Source organism: Corythoichthys intestinalis, chromosome 2 (genome assembly GCF_030265065.1).
Source record: "Corythoichthys intestinalis isolate RoL2023-P3 chromosome 2, ASM3026506v1, whole genome shotgun sequence".
NCBI lineage: Eukaryota > Metazoa > Chordata > Actinopteri > Syngnathiformes > Syngnathidae > Corythoichthys > Corythoichthys intestinalis.
This window is the reverse complement of record NC_080396.1, coordinates 49,494,259-49,518,456: the sequence shown is the minus strand read 5'-3', so window position 1 is coordinate 49,518,456 and position 24,198 is coordinate 49,494,259. Positions and strand designations below refer to the sequence as shown.

General features: G+C 40.7%; 1 protein-coding gene across 2 annotated transcripts in view; it reads left to right on the top strand.

Moving 5' to 3' along the window:
* fgd1 (FYVE, RhoGEF and PH domain containing 1) overlaps positions 1–22,964 on the top strand; it is a 28,964-nt gene extending 6,000 nt beyond the window's left edge. For both annotated transcript variants that reach the window (XM_057829720.1, XM_057829721.1), the window contains exons 2-18: positions 5,238–5,423; positions 5,492–5,654; positions 11,969–13,013; positions 15,094–15,183; positions 15,262–15,410; positions 15,554–15,710; positions 15,994–16,132; positions 16,407–16,465; positions 16,541–16,687; positions 18,727–18,819; positions 19,068–19,147; positions 19,217–19,247; positions 19,351–19,452; positions 20,125–20,253; positions 20,336–20,494; positions 20,957–21,103; positions 21,273–22,964. In XM_057829720.1, coding sequence (XP_057685703.1) covers positions 5,238–5,423; positions 5,492–5,654; positions 11,969–13,013; positions 15,094–15,183; positions 15,262–15,410; positions 15,554–15,710; positions 15,994–16,132; positions 16,407–16,465; positions 16,541–16,687; positions 18,727–18,819; positions 19,068–19,147; positions 19,217–19,247; positions 19,351–19,452; positions 20,125–20,253; positions 20,336–20,494; positions 20,957–21,103; positions 21,273–21,548 — 3,152 coding nt within the window. In that variant the 3' untranslated portion in view covers positions 21,549–22,964. The remainder of the gene's footprint in view (positions 1–5,237; positions 5,424–5,491; positions 5,655–11,968; positions 13,014–15,093; positions 15,184–15,261; positions 15,411–15,553; positions 15,711–15,993; positions 16,133–16,406; positions 16,466–16,540; positions 16,688–18,726; positions 18,820–19,067; positions 19,148–19,216; positions 19,248–19,350; positions 19,453–20,124; positions 20,254–20,335; positions 20,495–20,956; positions 21,104–21,272) is intronic.
* Positions 22,965–24,198: the final 1,234 nt, after the last annotated feature.

Genomic DNA, 24,198 nt, shown 5'->3' with positions numbered 1-24,198 from the left:
AAAATAATTTAATCGCGAATAATCGCATGCTGTCAATAGTAAATTTGGGATTAGTGGCATTTTTTAAAATGCATAAATTATATATTTTTAAATACACCTAGTAGCACAGGAGTTGATAAATGTGTTTACCTTACTTCAAATTTAAGCCTCATTAGAAACAAGAAAAGGTTTTACTGTACACTTGTAAAGATGAATTAAACATTATTTTTCCTCAAATAACTTGTTAAAAGGGAGGCACATGCAGAGGAAGAGTGGTTAGCATGTCCACTGACAGTTCTGAGATCAAGGGCTCTAGCACGGGTTCTGTATGGAGTTACCATTTTATTTTTGGAGTACCATCTTTAATTTTATCTCATATATTAGACTATTTTTTTAAAGGCTAAGGAACCTTTTGCAGGTGTTTTGAATTACACATGTGGAAAGTGTGTACAAAACCCTTTTCATCATAATTTTTTTTCTTTTTAAGTTTGTGGTTATAATAATCTGAAAATTTTTCAGCATCAGAATAGTTACGGGGAAGTGCTTTAGATGAGCCATTACATAAAAGTTGACATATTCAATTTTGTTGGTTCAATCTTTTATGTGAAATTGCCAAAATAAAACAGCTTTTACCTGCTATTCAAATTTTCGGGGAGTACTGTATATATTTCAATGTAATATATCATTGGTTATCAGTGTTTTCATATCATTTATGATATAATTTGAAAGAATTGCAAAAAAAAAATTAAATGTGAATCATAAAATGATTGAACTTACCAAAACAGCTGTCTCCCAAAGCACTTAAACAGTTCGAACATCTGTGCATTTCAGGGAAATTCGCGCCCATCAGTCCACCTCAGAGTGCAATGTTTTGGGTTATGTTGGGTGATGTTTTGCCTGCGAACATGGATCCCACCCCATTCCTCCTTCTTTGTGCCCAAAATTAGTGAGCTTCGGGCGGCTGCGACACAAGCACGAAGTGCCCGGAGCCTCCATGCTGGAGTGGTGCTCTCATTAAAATTCTTTGATTCTGCATGTTCATTCACAGTTTACTGTATCTGTGCATTGCACAAATAAATGACAAGAGTGCCAAATTTTGGTCTAAAAAAGACAAAATTACGTTTCGCCGACCATGGGGATTTGACCCCTTGCCTCCGTGTGCTTTTGCCCACCGGTAGGGCGTCTCAGACGGCCAACACGCCGGTAGGTTCATTGCTGTACTTTCATCCTAACATGCTAGAAAACAACCATAATGGGTCGCGCCGACAGCCAGACGGGGTTCACGCTTGCCACGTTGCCTCAACGTGCCTCATTTTGACCATTAAAACCCAAAATTAAATTTTACCAAGTTCAAGTCAACAGGAGGATACTCTCCCCTAGAGCTCGGCTGGCGGCATTGGGAGCATGTCGCGGGGTCTTGAATTCCAAACTACGAGATGCTAGATGGGACATAATTTATTAAGGGGGGGTTGCGTACTTACATTATCAACTGATCGTCTCATTAAAAAATATATGTTATATAAATATATATATTTATATATATCCTCCCGATTAGCCACCCCAGGCCTGCTCTTTAGTAACCATAAATTTTCAAGTAGATTTTTTTTAACTGAAAACCATGGTCGAAAAATATATTGTAATATATTGAAATATTTTTATATTGTGATCAATACATAATTGGTCTTCATTGTAGTGACATCATTGCGCTCCTTTTACACACATCAGCGCACTAAAACATTTAGACTAAACCCAACTAACCAAACTAAACCTTCTTAATGTGCACTTTTACAATGCAGTAGTGGACTAATACTAAACCCTCATTGATCAACACTAGAAGCAGTCTTAGAACAACTTGACCTACATGTTCATAGGTTCTGCTGTGTATTCTTCACAGCCATGTAACTATATAACTATAACTGAGTAAAACCTTTAGAAACCTTTTTGATGCCAGTTATCCCAACCTTGTAGTTGACAAGAAGAATCTTCTTGAGCACCAGTAGAACCTGTTCACCTTACACCAGAACAAACTTCAGCACTTTCTACATTTTTAATCATGTCATGATCTGCCAGTACCTTCTTAAAGAAGCTACTGTAGAACATCCTTGACTAGTCAAACATCTATAAAGTCCTTCGTGGCCACATTTGAAATCTTGTAGTAGCCTACTAGAACCTAATTCATCAATGCTAGAACCATCAGAAAAGCATTTTTATTCAAAGAACCTATAAAAGTTTATCTTATTTACTTTAACGTACAACATTGTAGTGGACTATAGAACCTGTAGATCCACTGTAGATCTTCAAAAACAGAGTTCAGCAATCTGGTGACCACAGACACAAAATTTCCCACAAGGATCAAACGAGACTGACTATGGACCTGTTCGAGTCATAACATGCTACATGTTGACATTCATGTTTCCTGAATTGTATTTTTAAAAAAACATTACATTCACGGTAATATAGTGACAGCTGAGGTTGCCAGAATATAAAAACTATTTAATATAAAAATATAAAAATCATGCTTTCATTAATTTTATGGTAGATTTTTACATTTAAAAAAAAATTAAAATCACTGTACAAAATTTTTTATAGTGTTACATTTTATACTGTAATTTACATGTCACCACTCTTGATGGTGGTCCCCCTCTTCAGTCTCAATTTGAACTCACTCCATTATCTTGGTAGACAAACATGCTAACCTCTTAACTCCTGCAGACAAGTTGGAGGGAGTTCTGTGCATGTAGAAGGTGATGAAAACATGACTGCCTAAGAGTTTAAAAGAGTGTTCTGACATTTGAAACCAGACTGTACTGTTGGCTTAATGTCATTTCACCTGACTGCTGGAGTAACAATCTCCATTTGGAAAAAAAAAAAAAAAGGGGGGGGGGGCAAAAAGGGAGCTGTATGATAACATCACAACAGTTGTTTACATGTGCTTTTTACAGTTGTATGATGTAAAACAACAGTTACTATATCAAGGGCGTAGGTTTGCGTAGGTACGGTAGGGACAAAACACTACCAACTTTCCAGGATGCTCAAATTGTCCCCACCAACTTTTAAGCAACCTTATTTGCATTATATAATGAGCTCAATTTTATAAGTCTTTTAGATGTCGTTCCCATATGTTGTAACGATAGAATTGCTGCTACCATTATTAAGTGAATTATTTTCATTATTTTTAGACTTACATTTACCCCTTTTTCACTTGCTGAATGAGCCAGTCCATGTTTTTTTTCTTCAAACATGTTTGATTGGCTGCTGACTTGACCCCCCCACGCACAGTCTCACAGTACAGAATTACGTTACATGTCGACATGCCGCCTCCTCCGCCCGATTCGAAGAGGATGGATATTTTTTTTTTTTTTTTCGGCCAGCAGCTGCTGTAAGTAATGTGAAAGCCTTGGTAGGAAACTGCTTCAACAGAAGTATCTTCCTGTATGTGTATTCTACTATAAATGTTAATTAAACTGAGAAATATAGTGAACTCTGCTCAGCTGTAAGAAATGTAGTGAACCAAGGTTTACCCCCTTCTTCCCAGTTTTCACTTTTATTTTGCTTATGTGGTCTTAAAGCAGCCCAAAGGAGCTTTCATTTTTTGTTGAGTTTGGCTGTGCTTGGGGACAAAAGCAGTAGTGTTTTTCCCGAAGGAAGGCTCCATTTTTATTTATTTTTTTTAGACAATTTTGAGTGGTATTAAGACAAGTGTTTATTTTTTGGCATTCCTGGACAGTTAAGAGATGATTAACAATTTTGTATTTCTTTGTATGTTAATCCGCAAATTTCTGTTCAAATTGTGTAATTTAAATTTGCTAATAAAATCAAGACTTTATTCTGGAAGTTTTCAAAATGTTTCTTTAGTAGTTTTTGAAAAGCAAGGTTTGAATCGAACGGTGTATCACCTGAACCTAAAGATATGTACTGCTAAAACCCATCTACTTAAAACTGAAAAAAAAGGGGGGGAAATCCCTTGTTTTCAGTGTAAATCTACTAGAAATAAGTGAAATGATCTGCCAGTGCTTCAAGTAAATTTTACTCAGATTTTTCGAAATTAAAAAAATAGCTAACTGAAAATAAGCTTATTATAAGCTTATTTTAAGCAAAAAGCTTCTATATTTAATCCTAAAAAAACTTGTTTGTCAGAAATGTTCTTAACTCAAGAATAGATATTGTTCAAAACATTATTTGAAAGCATTTTTTCTTGATTTAGGTGAAAAATGACCGACTTTTAGATTTTTGGGCTTAAAAAGAACAAATACTATTATTCACTAAAAGTAAGTGGAAGAATCTGACACATTAATCTGTTAACTAGCCTTAAAAACTCAAAAGAAGAAGAAGAAAATTATTCGACTAGATTTAAGAAAAAATATCAGATTAAGATGTTATACTGAAAATTTGCAGTGTGAAAGTTAGTATAAGTCAATATAGATTTATTATGCATTAATCATTTAGCCTATCAAATAATTAGGTTCTTATTGGTGAGAAATGTAGCCCTGACTGCCGTTCACCCAGTCTGTTTGGTCTTATTAATGTCCCGTCCCCAGCAAAAAGTGTACATGCAGGTTGTGCTGTTCTATTGTCCCTACCAATATTGAGACCAAACCTACGCCCTTGAGTTATATAGTATGTATATAAATATATAGCATGGATTGGCTCCAGTACCTCCGCGACCCTCGTGAGAAAAAGCGGCATGGAAAATGAATGACTGAATGAATATAGATCTTTTTACAGTAGTTTTACGGTTTTCTTTTTTTAACGGTATAATACTGGCATAGCTGCCAGAATCTTAAAGTAAATTTAGCGTATTTTATTCACTGTGTGCCTTTTTAAATCATCGCGTATATTACGTGAAAACATCAGCATGATCAATGATAAATGTCCTTACATCATGAATTATTAATGACAAAACAGTAGTGTGTATGAAAGTATTAAGTGTGTATGGCCCTTCGCATTAATCAGTACCCAATATGTATTGTAGCTCTCAGTTTCAAAAGAGTTTTAGCCTTTTCTAGAACCTTCAGAGGGCCCCCAATTAACTCCTTGTAGTGGCCTACCAGCACCTCAGTGATCACCACTAGAACTTGCACCTGCTGTGGAACTACTAAAACTGTCACTGGGCCATCTAACATCTCATCTATGCTGATTTGGTCTTGCATGTTTCTGGACCCAGGAAGATAATTATTCCGTTATTAACTGATGTTACACACAGGTATGTGCGCTCAATTACAAGCAGTGATATTACACCGCAACTCCCCCTCCTCCAGGTTCCCCGTCCTCTTTGAGTCCTAGCTTGCTGGCAAAGGGTCTCTCTCTTGAGACTTCTTGTGGCCCTCAGCAGTCCACCTCCTCCTCCTCAACTCCCGCCTTGATCCAGGAGGAGGAGGTCAATGACACCGGACCGCCGCAATTTAGTAAGAGTCGGCCTCCTTTGCTTGGACCGAAGCCTCAAGGTGAGAGCCACCTGCTGTCAACAGCAATAACTGCACTTTTTGACATCATTAAATGACCTTGTCTTCAGTTCCACCCAAGCCATCCCACTTGCAGCATCAGGCAGGGGCGTTGAGGACCCGACCACGTGCACCAGACAAGCCACTGCCACCTCCGCCACCCTGCAAGCCCCCCCGCAGCGAGGACCATGCTTCGCCCACCTGTGTTCTGTCACTTATCGAGAAGTTTGAGCGGTGAGATACATGTCATGGTGATGTTACACATCTTAGAGTTAACACTAGAGAGGATATAATAGGGTGACCAAACGTCCTCTTTTGTCCGGACAAGTCCTACTTTCATGTAGTATCCTTGTCGTCCGGGCGGGTTTTATAAATTCATGAAAATGTCCGGTTTTTATGATTTTTCACGGGACCAATTTGAAGAGAATACCTACATTTCCATGGGTCTGCATTATATGTGTATATATATATATATATATATATATAGTGGGGAGAACAAGTATTTGATACACTGCCAATGGATTTTCCCATTGGCAGTGTATCAAATACTTGTTCTCTCCACTGTATATATATTAGGGCTGTCAAAATTATTGCGTTAACGGGCGTTAATTAATTTTTTAAATTAATCACATTAAAATATTTGACGAAATTAACGCAGATGTCCCGCTCAGACAGATTTAAATGATGGTACAGTGAAACGCTCACTTGTTAATTGTGTTTTATGGAGTTTTGCCGCTCTCTGCTGGTGCTTGGGTGCGACTGATTTTATAGGCTTCAGCACCAATGAGCATTGTGTAAGTAATTATTGACATCAACAATGGCGGGCTACTAGTTTATTTTTTGATTGAAAATTTTACAAATTTTATTAAAACGAAAACATTAAGGGGGTTTTAATATAAAATTTCTATAACTTGTACAAACATTTTTCTTTTAAGAACTACAAGTCTTTCTATCCATGGATCGCTTTAACAGAATGTTAATAATGTTAATGCCATCTTGTTGATTTATTGTTATAATAAACAAATACAGTCCTTGTGTACCACATGTTTAATGTATATATCCATCTTGTGTCTTATCTTTCCATTCCAACAATAATTTACAGAAAAAATATGGCATATTTTATAGATGGTTTGCGATTGAATTGCGATTAATTATGATTAATTAATTTTTAAGCTGTAATTAACTCGATTAAAATTTTTTATCGTTTGACAGCCCTATACATATATACCGGCCACTTTATTAGGTACACCTGTCCAACTGCTCGTTAACACTTCATGTAGACATGGTTTAAGACAATCTCCTGCAGTTCAAACCGAGCATCAGTATGGGGAAGAAAGGTGATTTGAGTGACTTTGAATGTGGCATGGTTGTTGGTGCCTGAAGGGCTGGTCTGATTATTTCAGAAACGGCTGATCTACTGGGATTTTCACGCACAACCATTTCTAGGGTTTACAGAGAATGGTCCGGAAAAGAAAAAATATCCAGTGAGCGGCAGTTCTGTGGGCAGAAATGCCTTGTTGATGCCAGAGGTCAGAGGAGAATGGCCAGACTGGTTCGAGCTGATAGAAAGGCAACAGTGACTTAAATAAAGTTAGTTAAGTAGTTAAGTTACATAAATTTAATTGTGAAATCGCCATGCAAATTAATGACTTTTTGAACAATAGGCGCTAGACTGTCATTGGACTGATCATGAGCTGTTGCTTGTGCGACCTTGGTGGAAGGGGGACGGGTCCCGATAAGCTTTGGCTTTTTTTCCGTTCCCTTTGTCATGTCTCTTTTCATCTTCTTGGAGAAACAATATTTTTTATCTTTTTTTCTTCCTTTCATTTCTTCCCTTATTACATGATTTAATGCTGATGATGATGATGTTGATGTGATGATGATGATGACAAATGACAATGACAATAAATTCAAATTCAATAACCACCCGTTACAACCAAGGTAGGCAGAAGAGCATCTCTGAACGAACAGTACGTCGAACTTTGAGGCAGATGGGCTACAGCAGCAGAAGACCACGACGGGTGCCACTCCTTTCAGCTAAGAACAGGAAACTGAGGCTACAAATTGCACAAGCTCATCGAAATTGGACAATAGAAGATTGGAAAAACGTTACCTGGTCTGATGAGTCTCGATTTCTGCTGCGACATTCGGATGGTAGGGTCAGAATTTGGCGTCAACCACATGAAAGCATGGATCCATCCTGCCTTGTATCAACGGTTCAGGCTGGTGGTGGTGGTGCATTGGTGTGGGGAATATTTTCTTGGCACTCTTTGGGCCCCTTGGTACCAATTGAGCATCGTTGGAACGCCACAGCCTACCGGAGTATTGTTGCTGACCATGTCCATCTCTTTATGACCACAATGTACCCAACTTCTGATGGCTACTTTCAGCAGGATAATGCGCCATGTCATAAAGCTGGAATCATCTCAGACTGGTTTCTTGAACATGACAATGAGTTCACTGTACTCAAATGGCCTCCATAGTCACCAGATCTGAATCCAATAGAGCATCTTTGGGATGTGGTGGAACGGGAGATTCGCATCATGGATGTGCAGCCAACAAATCTGCACCAACTGTGTGATGCCATCATGTCAATATGGACCAAACTCTCTGAGGAATGCTTCCAGCACCTTGTTGAATCTATGCCACGAAGAATTGAGGAAATTCTGAAGGCAAAAGGGGGTCCAACCCGTTACTAGCATGGTGTACCTAATAAAGTGGCCGGTGAGTGTGTCTGTATGTGTATATATATATACATATATATATATATATATATATATATATATACAGTGCCTTGCAAAAGTATTCGGCCCCCTTGAACCTTGCAACCTTTCGCCACATTTCAGGCTTCAAACATAAAGATATAAAATTTTAATTTTTTGTCAAGAATCAACAACAAGTGGGACACAATCGTGAAGTGGAACAAAATTTATTGGATAATTTAAACTTTTTTAACAAATAAAAAACTGAAAAGTGGGGCGTGCAATATTATTCGGCCCCCTTGCGTTAATACTTTGTAGCGCCACCTTTTGCTCCAATTACAGCTGCAAGTCGCTTGGGGTATGTTTCTATCAGTTTTGCACATCGAGAGACTGACATTCTTGCCCATTCTTCCTTGCAAAACAGCTCGAGCTCAGTGAGGTTGGATGGAGAGTGTTTGTGAACAGCAGTCTTCAGCTCTTTCCACAGATTCTCGATTGGATTCAGGTCTGGACTTTGACTTGGCCATTCTAACACCTGGATACGTTTATTTTTGAACCATTCCATTGTAGATTTGGCTTTATGTTTTGGATCATTGTCCTGTTGGAAGATAAATCTCCGTCCCAGTCTCAGGTCTTGTGCAGATACCAACAGGTTTTCTTCCAGAATGTTCCTGTATTTGGCTGCATCCATCTTCCCGTCAATTTTAACCATCTTCCCTGTCCCTGCTGAAGAAAAGCAGGCCCAAACCACGATGCTGCCACCACCATGTTTGACAGTGGGGATGGTGTGTTCAGGGTGATGAGCTGTGTTGCTTTTACGCCAAACATATCGTTTTGCATTGTGGCCAAAAAGTTCCATTTTGGTTTCATCTGACCAGAGCACCTTCTTCCACATGTTTGGTGTGTCTCCCAGGTGGCTTGTGACAAACTTTAAACGAGACTTTTTATGGATATCTTTGAGAAATGGCTTTCTTCTTGCCACTCTTCCATAAAGGCCAGATTTGTGCAGTGTACGACTGATTGTTGTCCTATGGACAGACTCTCCCACCTCAGCTGTAGATCTCTGCAGTTCATCCAGAGTGATCATGGGCCTCTTGGCTGCATCTCTGATCAGTTTTCTCCTTGTTTGAGAAGAAAGTTTGGAAGGACGGCCGAGTCTTGGTAGATTTGCAGTGGTCTGATGCTCCTTCCATTTCAATATGATGGCTTGCACAGTGCTCCTTGAGATGTTTAAAGCTTGGGAAATCTTTTTGTATCCAAATCCGGCTTTAAACTTCTCCACAACAGTATCTCGGACCTGCCTGGTGTGTTCCTTGGTTTTCATAATGCTCTCTGCACTTTAAACAGAACCCTGAGACTATCACAGAGCAGGTGCATTTATACGGAGACTTGATTACACACAGGTGGATTCTATTTATCATCATCGGTCATTTAGGACAGCATTGGATCATTCAGAGATCCTCACTGAACTTCTGGAGTGAGTTTGCTGCACTGAAAGTAAAGGGGCCGAATAATATTGCACGCCCCACTTTTCAGTTTTTTATTTGTTAAAAAAGTTTAAATTATCCAATAAATGTTGTTCCACTTCACGATTGTGTCCCACTTGTTGTTGATTCTTGACAAAAAAATTAAATTTCATATCTTTATGTTTGAAGCCTTAAATGTGGCGAAAGGTTGCAAGATTCAAGGGGGCCGAATACTTTTGCAAGGCACTGTATATATATATATGTATATATATATATATATATATATATATATATATATATATATATATATATATATATATATATATATATATATATATATATAAAATATTTTAGTCATTATTTTTTTTTTTTTTTTTTTCAAACTGCATTTTCCCATCCAGAGTGAGGGGGCACACTTTAAATATATTAAAGTGATATAGACATCTTTGAGTGAACTTCGAGTAAAATTCAAGTATCTTGAGGTCGGGCTGAGCGTCCTCTTTTTTGGAAATCAAAATATGGTCACCCTAGGATATAACCATCATAGTTGTGCTTCCGTCAAGATTATTTCAAAGTCATACTTGTATATCACTGTCATAAGAGTGTCCCAGTCATAGTCAACATAACGGGAATTTCACCAATGAATTCAACATCATGGGAAGTTACCATTATTTTGGGGGGGTAGTCTGACACATTACAGTACTGCAGTGCAAACCCCAATTGAATTATCCGTAAATATAGTGTACAATGATTTGCATAACATTTCAACCTTTTTTCAACTGACTGCTTTTGAAAAACCAGATATTTAATGTTTATTTAATGTGAATTTATAGTTTGTTTTTGATTTTTCAAATGTTGACTCATTTTGAATTTGTTATCTTCAACACTCCATAAAAGCTGGGTTAGAAGCATGTTTGCCACTCTATTATATTACATTTTCATTTTAACATTACATACTTGGGAAGAGTGGGCACTTTGTTATTTTATTTTCTGTAGGTGTATTTCTTTCACATTTTTGCTTAATGTCCAACTTCAGTTGCTCAAAAGTCTGAATCGCCGTTGTCATATTTTGTGCCATACATTGCGCCACACGTTTTCAATGGGAGACAGCAATTGCTGGAGTGCTAGTAATTTACTAGGCACACTCTTATGGCGCCATGCTTTAGTAACTGTTGCGGAATGTGGCTTGGCATTGTCTTGCTTAAATAAACAGGTACTTTACATCCCTGGAAAAATGTTGCTTGGATGGCAGCACACGAGCCATTAAGTCTTGTAAATCAATCTGCTTTTTTAACCTTGTGAATATGTAAAAATGTGAGTTAGTAAAAAGGCAGCGTGTTTTCTTACCATAAAACTCATTATCCCACAATGCACTAGCACGCGAAAACAGACTAATCCGAGGCCAATATATCTGTGAGTAGACCAAATAGACCAATCAGAGATCACTATATATGCTCGAATTAATGCCGTTATGCCAAAGGTATTGTGGAAAATCTTTATGCATTCCCTGCCTAAACATAGCTTATAATGACGTGGACTTAAAAAAAAAACGTACAAAATTAGCAAACGGAAATCTTATTTTTTATACTGGTGCCTGTAAATTGAGGTGTATTCAGTTGAATATAAGTGGGAAAGGATTTGCGAATCATCAAAGATTGTGATGTCACCGTCATGGTGAAGTCATAATCAATGGGATTTCACCGCCATGGTTACCGTCATGGTCAATATCATGAAGACAGCACCATCACGGTGGTGTCACTGTCAAGGTCACTGTGATGATCACCGTTACGGTGATGTCACCATCATGCTTTCTGACAAGGTTCAAAGCAATGATGTCATCTGACAAGCCGCCATGTTGTGTATTGTTTTACATTATAGGTACACTAGTATACTTTTTTTTTTGTTATTTTTGTGCTTTGTTGATCTATAAGGTATTACGTATATTTACATAATATTTACATTATTTACATAATATTGCTACATTTGCATCGTATTTATTAATTAACTTGTTTATATACATACATATATTCTCGACATGTTTCCGTTTTCACGTTTCACCATTCATGATTTGGTATGTTCAGAGTTTTACCTTAACATACTGATTGATACCTTATACTTATTAACATGCTATCATCTTCATTGATGTTTCAGTGTTTTCAAGTTAGGGTATGTTTATTTACAGTTCTTTGATGCTAAGACTATAATGGTTATTGATACATTGTTTTGTTTTGTATTGTTGTTGTTATGAGTGATGGTGTGTTTATTGATTTGTTGTCAATTTATTATTTGTTACAACATTTTTATTAATACTTTATTAAGTATATTGATACCTTAGCATGATTGTTGATAGACATCTATCATGTGAATCGATGTGTTACAGCGAGCAGATCATTATGGTTCCTGACATCACCGGGGTAGCTATGTGTCCCCGCCTCCTCGACACCCCCTTATCGCAACCTTCATCACCACCGTCATCATTGTCGGTCCCCGCCCTCCTTGAGCAGGAGGGTCTTCCCGAGCTGAAAAGTCATGATGATGTTCAGCAGGAAAGTGAGGGGACGGAGGAACAGGTGTCTCTGGAGATGAGCGAATGTCTGCCACCTGAGCAATCAGATCTGCCGCTCAAACAATCGGATGTGCTGCCTGAGCAAACGCATCTGCCACTCGAGCAATCAGATCTGCCACCAGAGCAATCGGATGTGCCGCCCAAGCAATCGGATGTGCCACCCGAGCAATTGGATCTGCCGCCCGAAGAATCGGCTATGCCGCCCGAGCGATTGGATCTGCTGCCAGAGGAATTGGATCTGCCGTCCAAGCAGTCAAATCTGCTGCCAGAGGAATTGGATCTGCCGTCCCAGCATTCAAATCTGCTGCCTGAGCAATCAGATCTTCCACCTGTGCAGACAGATCTGCTGCCAGAACAATCAGATCTGCTGCCACATGAATTGGATCTGCCAGCCATGCAGTCAAATCTGCTGCCTGTACAATCAGATCTTCTGCCCGAGCAAACGGATCTGCCGCCAGAGCAATCAGATCTGCCACCAGAGCAATCGGTTCTGCCGCCAGAGCAATCGGATATGCCACCCGAACAATTGGATCTGCCACCCGAGCGTTTGTCCCTCCCCTCCTCACAGACTGATGGCAAGCTGGCCAATCGCGACAGCGGCATTGACAGCATTAGCTCGCCGTCACACAGCGAGGAACTCTGCTTTGTTGGCGTGGACGACGGTGGTAGCGGCATTTACTCTTGCGGCCTCCCTCGGCTCTCCAGCTCCTCTTCATACGCCGGCGAGGGAGAGGAGGGTGAGGTGAGGTGCATGGCCAGGAGGAGGGACTTCTCGGAGGATGTAGACAGTGACCTAGAGGAGGAGGAGGAGACCGAGCTTACCTTGGTTCTTCCAGCCCCCAGACAAGACTTGACTGAGGTAGGTCAGGAATCTACTTAATGATCACTCTGATTTTGACTGTGGGTTACTATAGTAACCAAAAATAGATGAAACAAACTCTTGCTGCTTGTTGTCATTGCTCTTCATACTCATTTTTATGTAAAAGGACTGACTCTTTAAACTGATTGCCAACGTTCGCTATTTTTTACTTGGCTCCCAGAACCACATTCTTCTACTTCTAGTGTTTTCTTAATATCAATCCTTACAACATTGAACATCCATCAATCTTCCATTTTATCTGAGGTCGGGTCGGGGGGCAGCAGCTTCAGCAGGGAAGCCCAGACTTCCCTTTCCCCAGCAATTTTGTCAAGTTTCTCCAGCAGGATGCAGAGCGGTTCCCAGACCTACCGGAAGATATATAATGTTTTGAACAACCTAGGTCAACCCCTGGGCCAAGGTGCACACAGGGCATTAATTGGATACCCGAGCCAACTCATAGCAGTTCTCCTCTGATCCCTTGCCGGATGACCGAGCGTCTCCTTCGAGAAAGATAATACACTGTGCGAAGGAAAATCATGGTGAGGGTAGGAACGTAAATCGACTAGAAATAGAGCTTTCCATTTTGGCTCCTTCAACATGATGTACTGATACAGTCACTGAAGATTCTGCACTGATCAGTCTATTGATCTCATGCTCTATTCTTTTCTCACTTTAGAACAAGACCTCAAGATACTGTACTTGAGGGAGCCCCTTTTAGACATACACTTAGGTCCGGTGATGTAGTAGTATTTACCCGATGGGTAAATACAATTTGCCGGCTCAGTTAGCACAGACATTAGCCAGAACTTTATCGGCTAATAACCTAGTCACAAGTCCAGAACATTACCAGCTCGAACTATGTCTGAATGCAGCAAGTAATGTCCTGCTTCAGAATCAGAGTGCAAAAGTTTGTTGTAACCATCTCCTGACTACACTGCTTTTCTTAATTTTCTTGAACTTTGGATGAAATAACATTTTACAAGTAGTAAAGAAAGAATTTAGTAACTAACCTATTGATAAAGTAACTCCGACAACTGTTCGCCAATCACAGGTTTTAGGAAGAGGCTTAACGTTTGACTGGGACGGGACCCTGAGCAAATGCATTATGAGTGTTCATTGCTATTTTCTTCAAATTATCAATTTTATATATTGTGACTGAGGACATGTCGTTGTTCTGGCCTATAGTCTCTTACTAATGAGAGGCTGAAATCAGTCTAGTAAATTACCTTTATTTCATGAGGGGAATCTAACTTAAACAGGGATGACATCATCCTGGATTTGCACCCTGTATATGAAAGCTGCAGAGTTGGGGCAAGTGCTGCTACATTCCCTCGTCTTAAAGCGGCTCATCTGGTTAAGTTTCGGTAAATTTCCATATATCTGCAAGCTACGATCCGTGTAGCTTTTCAAGCAGCTATATACTCCTCTACTTGGGGAAGGATCATATTCTTTGTACCATGTTTTCAAACTATTAATTATCACTTGTACTTTCTGTGGAAGAGCGACCCTGTAAAACCTCTCGAACCTTTTCAATGTCACATTAACAATTTTCTTTAGTCCTTTAGGCAGTGGTCTCCAAACTATTCCTCATAGGGTCGCAGTGGGTGCAAGATTTCACTCCAACAAAACAAGACCACTCCTTTTCACCAATCTGGTGTTATATCAGTGTAATCAGTTGATTGCAGTCAGGTGCTGCTTGTTTTAGTAGAAACATCATTGGTTGAAACAACAACCAACCAAAAACAAGGACCCACAGCGGCCCTCGTGGACCGGTTTGGAGACCCCTGCCTTTAGGGGTCGGCAAACCTTACCGTTAAAACCAACAGTCACAACCATGTAGTGGCCTACCAGAACCTCATTGATTACAAAGAATCTGCACAACATATTGAACACCCACATTCACAACCTGATAGGTGAATAGCCAAACCTCCTTATTTACCACTGGATTGTGCTTTCGATTCGGGAAATAGCTCGAGAAACTATTTACAGAAAGAGTAGGTCTGTTCGTTGAGGCTGATCACTTAATCGTTTGACTGTATTTTGAACTCTGCCGTAACATCCATCATCATGTGTCTCTCAGTTGTCCGTTCAACAGAGGGTGTTCAATATTGCCAATGAGCTTATTCACACTGAGATCTCCTACGTGTCCAAACTCCATCTCCTGGATCAGGTAAACTGTTATGACAACACACACCTAACAAAAGGTCTAGATTCGAGTGATAAACTAATTAACTGCTGTTCCCCTCAGGTCTTCTGCGCTCGACTCTTGGAGGAAGCACGCTCCCGCTCTTCTTTTCCATGTGACGTAATTCATGGAATCTTCTCCAACATCTGCTCCATCCACTGCTTTCACCAGCAGTTTCTACTTCCGGCTCTGCAGAAACGCATGGAGGAGTGGTGAGTTTACTTCGAACTACTTGAGGGTTTTTGTGTAGTGTACACAAACCTGGTAAACCACTGGTATGCTGTGGTGGCGAGTGCAAAGGCCATCTCATTAATTGAATTGAGATAACAGATTATGCTTTTGATAAAATTCATAGGGACTCAAACCCACGAATTGGAGACATCTTGCAGAAGCTGGCACCCTTCCTGAAGATGTATGGAGAGTACGTTAAGAACTTTGACCATGCCATGGAGCTCGTAAACACGTGGATGGAGAGATCGGCTGTGTTCAAATGCATTATACATGACATCCAGGTACCCGACTCCGCCCATCACCACTATTGACATTCATACAGTTACCGTACACCTGTTTAAGCAACTTGGCCTGTTCCTCTAATAAGTCAATGTATCTGACATATTGGATGTCATGTGAGAGATTTACCCTGTGAATTCATTCAAATAGTTCGATGAACTTCAATAAGGTGCTGACCTATATGCTGAACAAAGTTAATGCCTCTACATTAATTTCAGGAAACCAATCAGTTTTTGCAAATTCCTAGGGATATTAGTCAACAATGTGTGTATGTGTGTGTATCAGAAGGATGAGCGCTGCGCCAACCTGACGCTCCAACATCACATGTTGGAGCCGGTCCAAAGGATTCCTCGATATGAACTCCTGCTTAAAGATTATCTGCACCGCCTGCCAGTTGACGCACTGGACTACAAGGATGCACAGAGTATGCACATCACCTGTTATTATATCATTGAGAATTGATCAAATACGAAGATGCGGGCAAATTTGTAGCAATATTGTAAATTGAGCACAGAGCACCCAAAAGCAGATCGATAACCATTTGATTTGAAAAAATGCTAGCACTGCAGATAGTATACATGCAAGACAACATGTTATCTTGCAATATGTATTTTAGCCATGAAAGGTGATAACAGAATGGAAGGATAGCGATTTTAGTGTGTTACTTGACGTTATGTGACCAGCCTTTGTCTCTGCAGAGTCTCTAGAGCTCATCGCCACAGCAGCAGAACATTCCAACGCTGCTATTAGGAAAATGGTAAGAACTTTTAAAATTGGTTCCTGGAACTCCAACTTTCACAGGAGTTCTGGTTAACAGTTTTGTGATTTTCAGGAGCGAATGCGGAAGTTGCTGAAGGTCTATGAACTCCTGGGTGGCGAAGAAGACATTGTAAACCCGACCAATGAGCTCATCAAAGAAGGACACATACTAAAACTATCCAACAAGAACGGCACAACGCAGGATCGTTACCTCATTCTGGTACTGACTGCTCCGTCTGGCCCAGTGGTTCTCAAACTGGGGTATCCATACCCCGAATTATTTTCATTCAACTATTGTCGTATCGTTTTTTTCCCAAAAATGCATCCCAGCACCAGGAGATCTGTAAATCTAAAACACACAGACTAAGCCAATTACTTCTCATTACCTTAGCTACAGTGGTGTTGAACAAGTATTTGATACACTGCCGATTTTGCTGGTTTTCCCACTTGCCAGCCATGTAGAGGTCTGTCATTTGTATCATAAGTTCTCTTCAACTGTGAGGGACGGAATCTAATACAAAAATCCAGAAAATCACATTGTATAATTTTTAAATAATAAATTTGTATTCAACTGCATGAAATAAGTATTTGATACATTACCAACTAGTAAATATTTCGGTTCTTAGTTCTTTTTTAAGAACCCCTCCTGTTCTCCACTCATTACCGGAAGTAACTGCACCTGTTTGAACTTGTTACCTGTATAAAAGACACCTGTTCACATGCTCAAACAAACAAACTCCAACCTCTCCACAATGGCCAAGACCAAAGAGCTGTGTAAGGACATCAGGGATAAAATAATAGACCTGCACAAGGCTGGGATGGGCTACAGGAAAATAAGTAAGCAGCTTGGTGAGAAGGTAACAACTGTTGGAGCGATTATTAGAAAATGGAAGAAGTTCAAGTTGACGGTCAATCTGCCTCGTTCTGGGGCTCCATGCAAGATCTCACCTCGTAGGGCATCACTGATCATGAGGAAGAGGAGGGATCAGCCCAGAACTACACGGCAGGACCTGGTCTATGACCTGAAGAGAGCTGGAACCACAGTCTCGAAGAAAACCATCGGAAACACATTACGCCGTCATGGATTAAAATCCTTCAGCGCACGCAAGGTCCGGCTGCTGAAGCCAGTGCATGTCCAGACAGGTCTGAAGTTTGCCACTGACCATCTGGATGATCCAGAGGAGCAATGGGAGAAGGTCATGTGGTCGGATGAGACCAAAATTGAACTTTTTGGTCTAAACTCGGCTTGTCGTGTTTGGAGGAAAAAGAAGGATGAGTACAACCCCAAGAACACCATCCCAACCGTGAAACATGGAGGAAGAAACATCATTTTTGGGGGCTGCTTCTCTGCCAAGGGTACAGGACGACTGCACCGTATTGAGGGGAGGATGGATGGGGCTATGTATCGCCAGATCTTGGCTGACAACCTCCTTCCTTCAGTGAAAGCCCTGAAGATGGGTTGTGGCTCGGTCCTCCAGCGTGACAACGACCCAAAGCACACAGCCAAAGCAACTAAAGAGTGGCTCCGTAAGAAGCCTCTTAAGATCCTGGAGTGGCCTAGCCAGTCACCAGATCTGAACCCGATAGAAAATCTATGGAGGGAGCTGAAAGTCCATGTTGCCCAGCAGCAGCCCCGAAACCTGAAGGCTCTGGAGAAGATCTGCATGGAGGAGTGGGCCAAAATCCCTGCTGCAGTGTGTGCAAACCTTGTCAAGGACTACAGGAAAAGTTTGGTATCTGTAATAGCAAACAAAGGTTTCTGTACCAAATATTAAGTTCGATTTTTGTGATGTATCAAATACTTATTTCATGCAATTAAATGCAAATTTATTATTTAAAAATCATACAATGTGATTTTCTGTTTTTTTGTATTAGATTCCGTCCCTCACAGTTGAAGAGAACTTATGATACAAATTACAGACCTCTACATGCTTTGCAAGTGGGAAAACCAGCAAAATCGGCAGTGTATCAAATACTTGTTCTCCCCACTGTATGTGTCAGTGGGACATTTCACCATGATGTCAGCAATTGACTGGTTTTGCAATATTTAAATTGGCATAATGCTTTTAGCAATGTTCAGCGGCCTTAACTCTGTAACTACCTTCCACTGGGCTCCTTTCTTACGAGAGATATTTTTATTCATTTATTTATTTAAAAAACAAAAAACAAATCCAAATTATGATGGCATGCTGAGAAAATGCTGTTACGACCCCAACATTTTTGAGAACCTCTGGTCTAACCTTCTCAATTTTCCTTCAGTTCAACGACAGGCTGCTCTACTGCGTTCCCAAACTGCGTCTGATTGGTCAGAAGTATGGTGTCCGTGCTCGAATCGATGTGGATGGCATGGAGGTGAGTTGCTTTTCTGGGCCAGTATCAGGTTAGGAAATGTTCAATACTATAAATTGCTGACACCAGTGCATGATGATTACAAATGTGGCATATATATGTTGGAATAAATCATGCCAGACATCTTCACGCAGAATGATTTAAGTGGAATGTTGGCATGTAACCTAAATTATGAGTTTTGTACAAATGTATCTTGTTGTAGGTTAGCATGCATGTTCCATCAATTCCCGTATTTTTTTTCCACTGTGCAGCTGAAGGAAACAAGCAGCGTAGCAGTTCCTAGGACCTTCCTGGTGTCAGGCAAACAGCGGTCACTTGAGCTGCAGGCCAGGTAATGCTAAAGCAGAGCATAAAAAAACATGCGAGTGCTGCTAACTTTTCTTGACTTGTGTCTCTGCAGGACAGAAGATGAGAAGAAAGACTGGATCCAGGTAGAGCCAAAGCAGGCTAACAGATAGGAAATCAAACCAAACATTATTGACCCTATCAACCAGTAAGACGACATACATGTGTGTGTTTGTGTGCGCCTTGCAGGCCATCCAGGCCACAATCCAGAGACACGAGCACACCATGGAGACATTCCGTCACCTGACTTGTTCCCTCCGAGATGATGAGTCCACACCCCCCCACTCTCCGGTAATGCACACACACACATAAGAAAATCTGGAAAACTATCTGTTGTGTATCTGTCCATAAGTACTCTAACTGCACCCCTTCCAAGGCAATCGGTGCAAATATTTTTTGGCTGGGATGCAGATATCAAAAGTTTCCCAATTATGGATAAATTACTGCTTTTGTAGCATATTAATGGGGATGGCGTGAGTCAGTGGTAGTGTAGTCGTTCCCCAACTCAGAGGTTTTGGGTTCGATTCTCCCCCCTGATTAACTCGTCTAAGTATCCTTGAGCAAGGTACTGAACCCCACGTTGCTCTGGGTGCAGCGTCACCAGTAGGTAGTGCCGGGGATTACAACTCCTGTCCTCTGAGCCCCTACCCAGCTTGTTTTCCACGTCTCCCTCCTTTAACACACCTGAATCAAATGATCAGCTCATCAGCTAGCTCTGAAAATGATCCTGATTATTTGAGTCAGGTGAGTTGGAGGAGGGAGACATGGAAAACAAGCTAAATAGGGGCTCTCGAGGAGCGAAGTTGGATACCCCTGAATTATTGAGTATGTGAATTATGATTACCAACAATAAATAATAAGAAATATACATACAATGCAAACAGAATTAATCCCAAATCAACTCTATTTTCATTCATATTAAATCAAATAAAAATAATGGCCTCTTTACGTCATGTCGGTTAGAGTTGTGCCGAGCTGGGCAAGCGTGCGCCAACGCCCATTCGCGAGAAGGAAGTGACGCTGTGCATGAAGTGCCAGGAAGCGTTCAATGCCCTCACCAGGAGACGCCACCACTGCAAGGCCTGCGGTCACGTGCGTTCAATAAAAGCTTGCTCGCTCCGTCGATAAGACAAGCCTTTCATTGCCTTCTAAGACTCTAATATCTCACCTCTAGGTGGTTTGTGGGAAATGCTCAGAGTTCCGTGCCCGCCTCTCGTATGACAACAACCGCACCAATCGCGTGTGCATGGACTGCTATGCCATGCTGGTGGGTGTATCCCCGCCGCCCTCCGTGGTGGCTGCAAACAACCAAAGGAGGCGCTCCATCCTGGAGGTGAGGAAGATGTCACAGTAAGACTCGATCAGACTTTTGCCAAAGTAACCGTTGGACTTGTGTTGTGTTTAACGAATTATCTAATGTATGCTATGCCACGCCTTAGTATTTGAATAATATCTCGTAGAGCAATGAGTAGCCATTTTGGCTGACTGAAATCTGATACCTGTGGCAGCCTTTTGGTTAATCCTTGTATGCAAATTTTCCTGTTTTATGTTGTGGCCCTAATAAATAGGGGTTGTTTGAGCCTGTGAGCTCAGAGCCTCCCTTACCATGCAAGTGGTAAAAACTTTCCAAAAGGACAATGCCTTTCCTGAGTGTATAGTTGGATTAGATAAGAATTAATGTTTAACACTAACAATAAATTGGGACAAAACTTGAAAGTTCACACTTAAGACTTTTCTAGCTATTTACAGTATGTGACTTACTAACAAACACAACCACTTCTGGTTGTCACCGTAGAAACAAGCCTCACTGGCAGCTGAGAACAGCGTCATGTGCAGCTTCCTGCACCACATGGAAAAAGGAGGCAGCCGGGGATGGCAGAAGGCATGGTTTATCATCCCTGAAAACGAACCCTTGGTGCTCTACATCTATGGTGCTCCTCAGGTAGGCCCTGAACACAACATAAGGAAGGAAACACAGGAAATGTATAAATTTCATTGTGTGTCACATTATTATGCATCTTATTTTTATCATATGTCTGATTATTTGGGAAATTATTCATTTGTCTTCACTGAGTGCACACACAATTACCCAGAATGCCGGATGTTTTCAGGACGTGAAGGCGCAGCGTAGTGTTCCTCTGATTGGTTTCGAAGTTTCACTCCCAGAGTCATGTGACCGCCTGGAGCGTCGGCACACCTTTAAGATTTCCCAGAGTCATCTGACGCTCTACTTCAGTGCTGAAGGCGAGGACCTACAGCGCCGATGGATGGATGTCTTGTCCAGGGCTGGCAAAGGGGAGGAGCCTGGGCTTCACCTGCCAATCGTGGAAAGTGTGGAGGAAGAAGAGGAGGAGGAGCTGGATGGGGCAGAGGGCGACAACACGTGATTTGACTGTATAAGTAGTGACGCCGGAGGGGGTGGGCAGACCATTTTAATTCTTTTAACCTGCATGGACACTAAATTGGGACATTACCCTTGAGCCTCTGTACAGCTGTGATGTCACATGCTGTCTGAAAGCACAAACCTCCTGATGGCGCCGTCTCGTTTTGATGACATCATTACCCATATTGCCCTACAAAAGACTGTCAAAAAAGAAGTGCAATGTCAATGTGGCGTGGATGTCCGGATTGGACACGCTTGGAAGCAATTATGACTTTATAGTGGCCATACTTCATTTTAATTTCAGGCTTTTAGCTTTTGTCATTTCATTCCATCTTGTGTCCTGAAAGATTTTATTTTGAAGGGGAGAGAAACAGACTGAAAAAAAAGATGGCGGAAATGCAGAGGAGAAACCCGTACTTACAACAATTTGACATTTGACCATCATCCTTTTCTTCCTCTTCTGGTCATTTGATAGTCATTCTCTTCTTCCTCTTATCATTCTGATGACTCGCTGTTTGATATTGTGTGTGGGTGTATGTGTGTGCGCCTTTGGCCATAGGTGGGTGGGTGTTGTTTACTTGATACCAAACATTCTTTGTAAACTTTGTAAATATTATTTATTCATCTGCAGACACGTAAGTAAGTGTCAGAAGGAGGGAAGAAACCGCTAGCACCAAGCCTAACGTAGCAACTGACTAGCTTCCTTAACGGGAGCAATGTCTTTGTGCTGAAATAGGCTATTCTTTGTGTGGAACTTTGACACCATTTGTTATTTAACTCAATGGCTTCCACTGATGCCGATGGACATTCAATGCATTTTAACTGTGAGACCGCTAACCTTTCCCAATTCAAATGGATTGGATGTCTTTTGCTGTCAGCGACAGCCAATGAGTTAAGATCACCACATTTTTGAGAACTTCTTTGTTTTTTCAATCTACTTTCCAACTTAGCTTTCACCAAGCCTTTTACTTGTGTTTTTAGGGCTAAGCCTAGCATAACAACTGACTAGCTTCATTGGGGGCCTTGCTCTTTGTGCTAAACTAGGCTAATCTTATTTACAAGCTTCGATTCTCTTTGTTCATTAAGAGCAACGTGTTTGTATGAAAGTCTCATTTTTTGTTGTTTTAATTTTTAAACTTTTGCTTTCAGCATGTGTTTTTAGCATGTTGGGTTTAGCACTAATCCTAGGTTAGCAACCTAGCAGCTTCCTTAGAGGAAGCAGGCACTTTGTGCTAAACTAGGTCAATCTTTTCTTGTAACTTTGATAGCGTTTGTTCATGAGATCAAGGTTTATGTGTGAAAACCACTTTTTTTTGTTTGTTTGTTTTATTTTCCACCTTGGCTTTCACTGCACAATTTTAGCGTGTTGGTTGTACGGTGTGGTGATGCTCTTCCCTCAATAATGTTAGAAGGAAATGGCCTTACAGTTCATTTTTTATGTATTCTGAAGCTTCTGACTTTGTGTCTTTGTGCTTTAGCAACCATGGTGCTGAATGCTAGATTACGTCTCTATTGTTGGATGGTAACAATTCCTTCCCTTTTACGAGCTAGTGGACAAGTCATGCTGGGATTCTTTCAGTCATGTGACTCATTACAAATGATGGGAGTGAGCGGTGCTGATGTTTACACGTGGTCACAAGGTGGCGCTGTGAGTTCTGAGTGAACTTGTGCCAAATGCAGTGTTCTATTGTAATAATGTTATTATCGTTGTTGGGCTTTTTGCCTCTGGTGAGTGTGTTTCTATTTTTACAGTTCACATGTACCGTATTGTGGACTATAAATGGCTGCTGTTACCATGGAGACCAAAACATCTTAAGATTAAAGTCACATTAATGGGTTATGTGGTACAGTCTAGCCTTAAAAAAACATCTCGTCGTAGTACTCCGTGAATTTTTGGGAGCCTTGTGTTGCCAAAGCAACCACCAGCCCCCTGAACATGCTCTTCGGTGTAACCGCTTACAGCCACACCTTATGATGTCTTGTTGCTATGGTGGGTGCCAAATTCCTGTGCTTCTTGGTTGCCGTGGCAACAACAACAGTGAGAGATTATTAACGATTGATGAGAGTGATTGGTTAGTGGCCGGCCACTGCCTTCCTTAAACCTTTTGTGTCACTTTGCCTTGTGAATGAAATCACGCGTTAAAGACAAAATAAAGCATTAACAAAGGAATTAATGACTACTGTCTTATCTATAAAAACAACTTCATATTAGTCTGAGCACATTAATGAGGTCACTTTCAGTTGATGCACTAATTACTTAACTGTTAATTATTTGAGAAAGAGTTCAACCTTTTGGCTACTTGGCATGATTCTGAATCTGAACTGTGTGCCTCGATACCGGGCATAACCCAGCATCAGTTTAGAGTCCAGTCTAGTGGTGATCTAAACGTGCAGGCTTATACAGCAGCCTTAACTCCAATATACAGTACCCTTATAAAGTATTTTGCCTCTTCCTGATTTCCGTTTTTTTTTTATTTTTTAATTTTGCATATTTATCACTTGCAAAGGTTTCATCGAACCAATTTCAATATCACACTGAGACAACCCAAGGATACATAAAATGCAGTTTCTAAATGATGATTTTATTTCCAGGGGTGGGGAATACAAACCCTACAAGACCTTGTGTGAAAAAGTAATTACACTCCCTTGTTAAA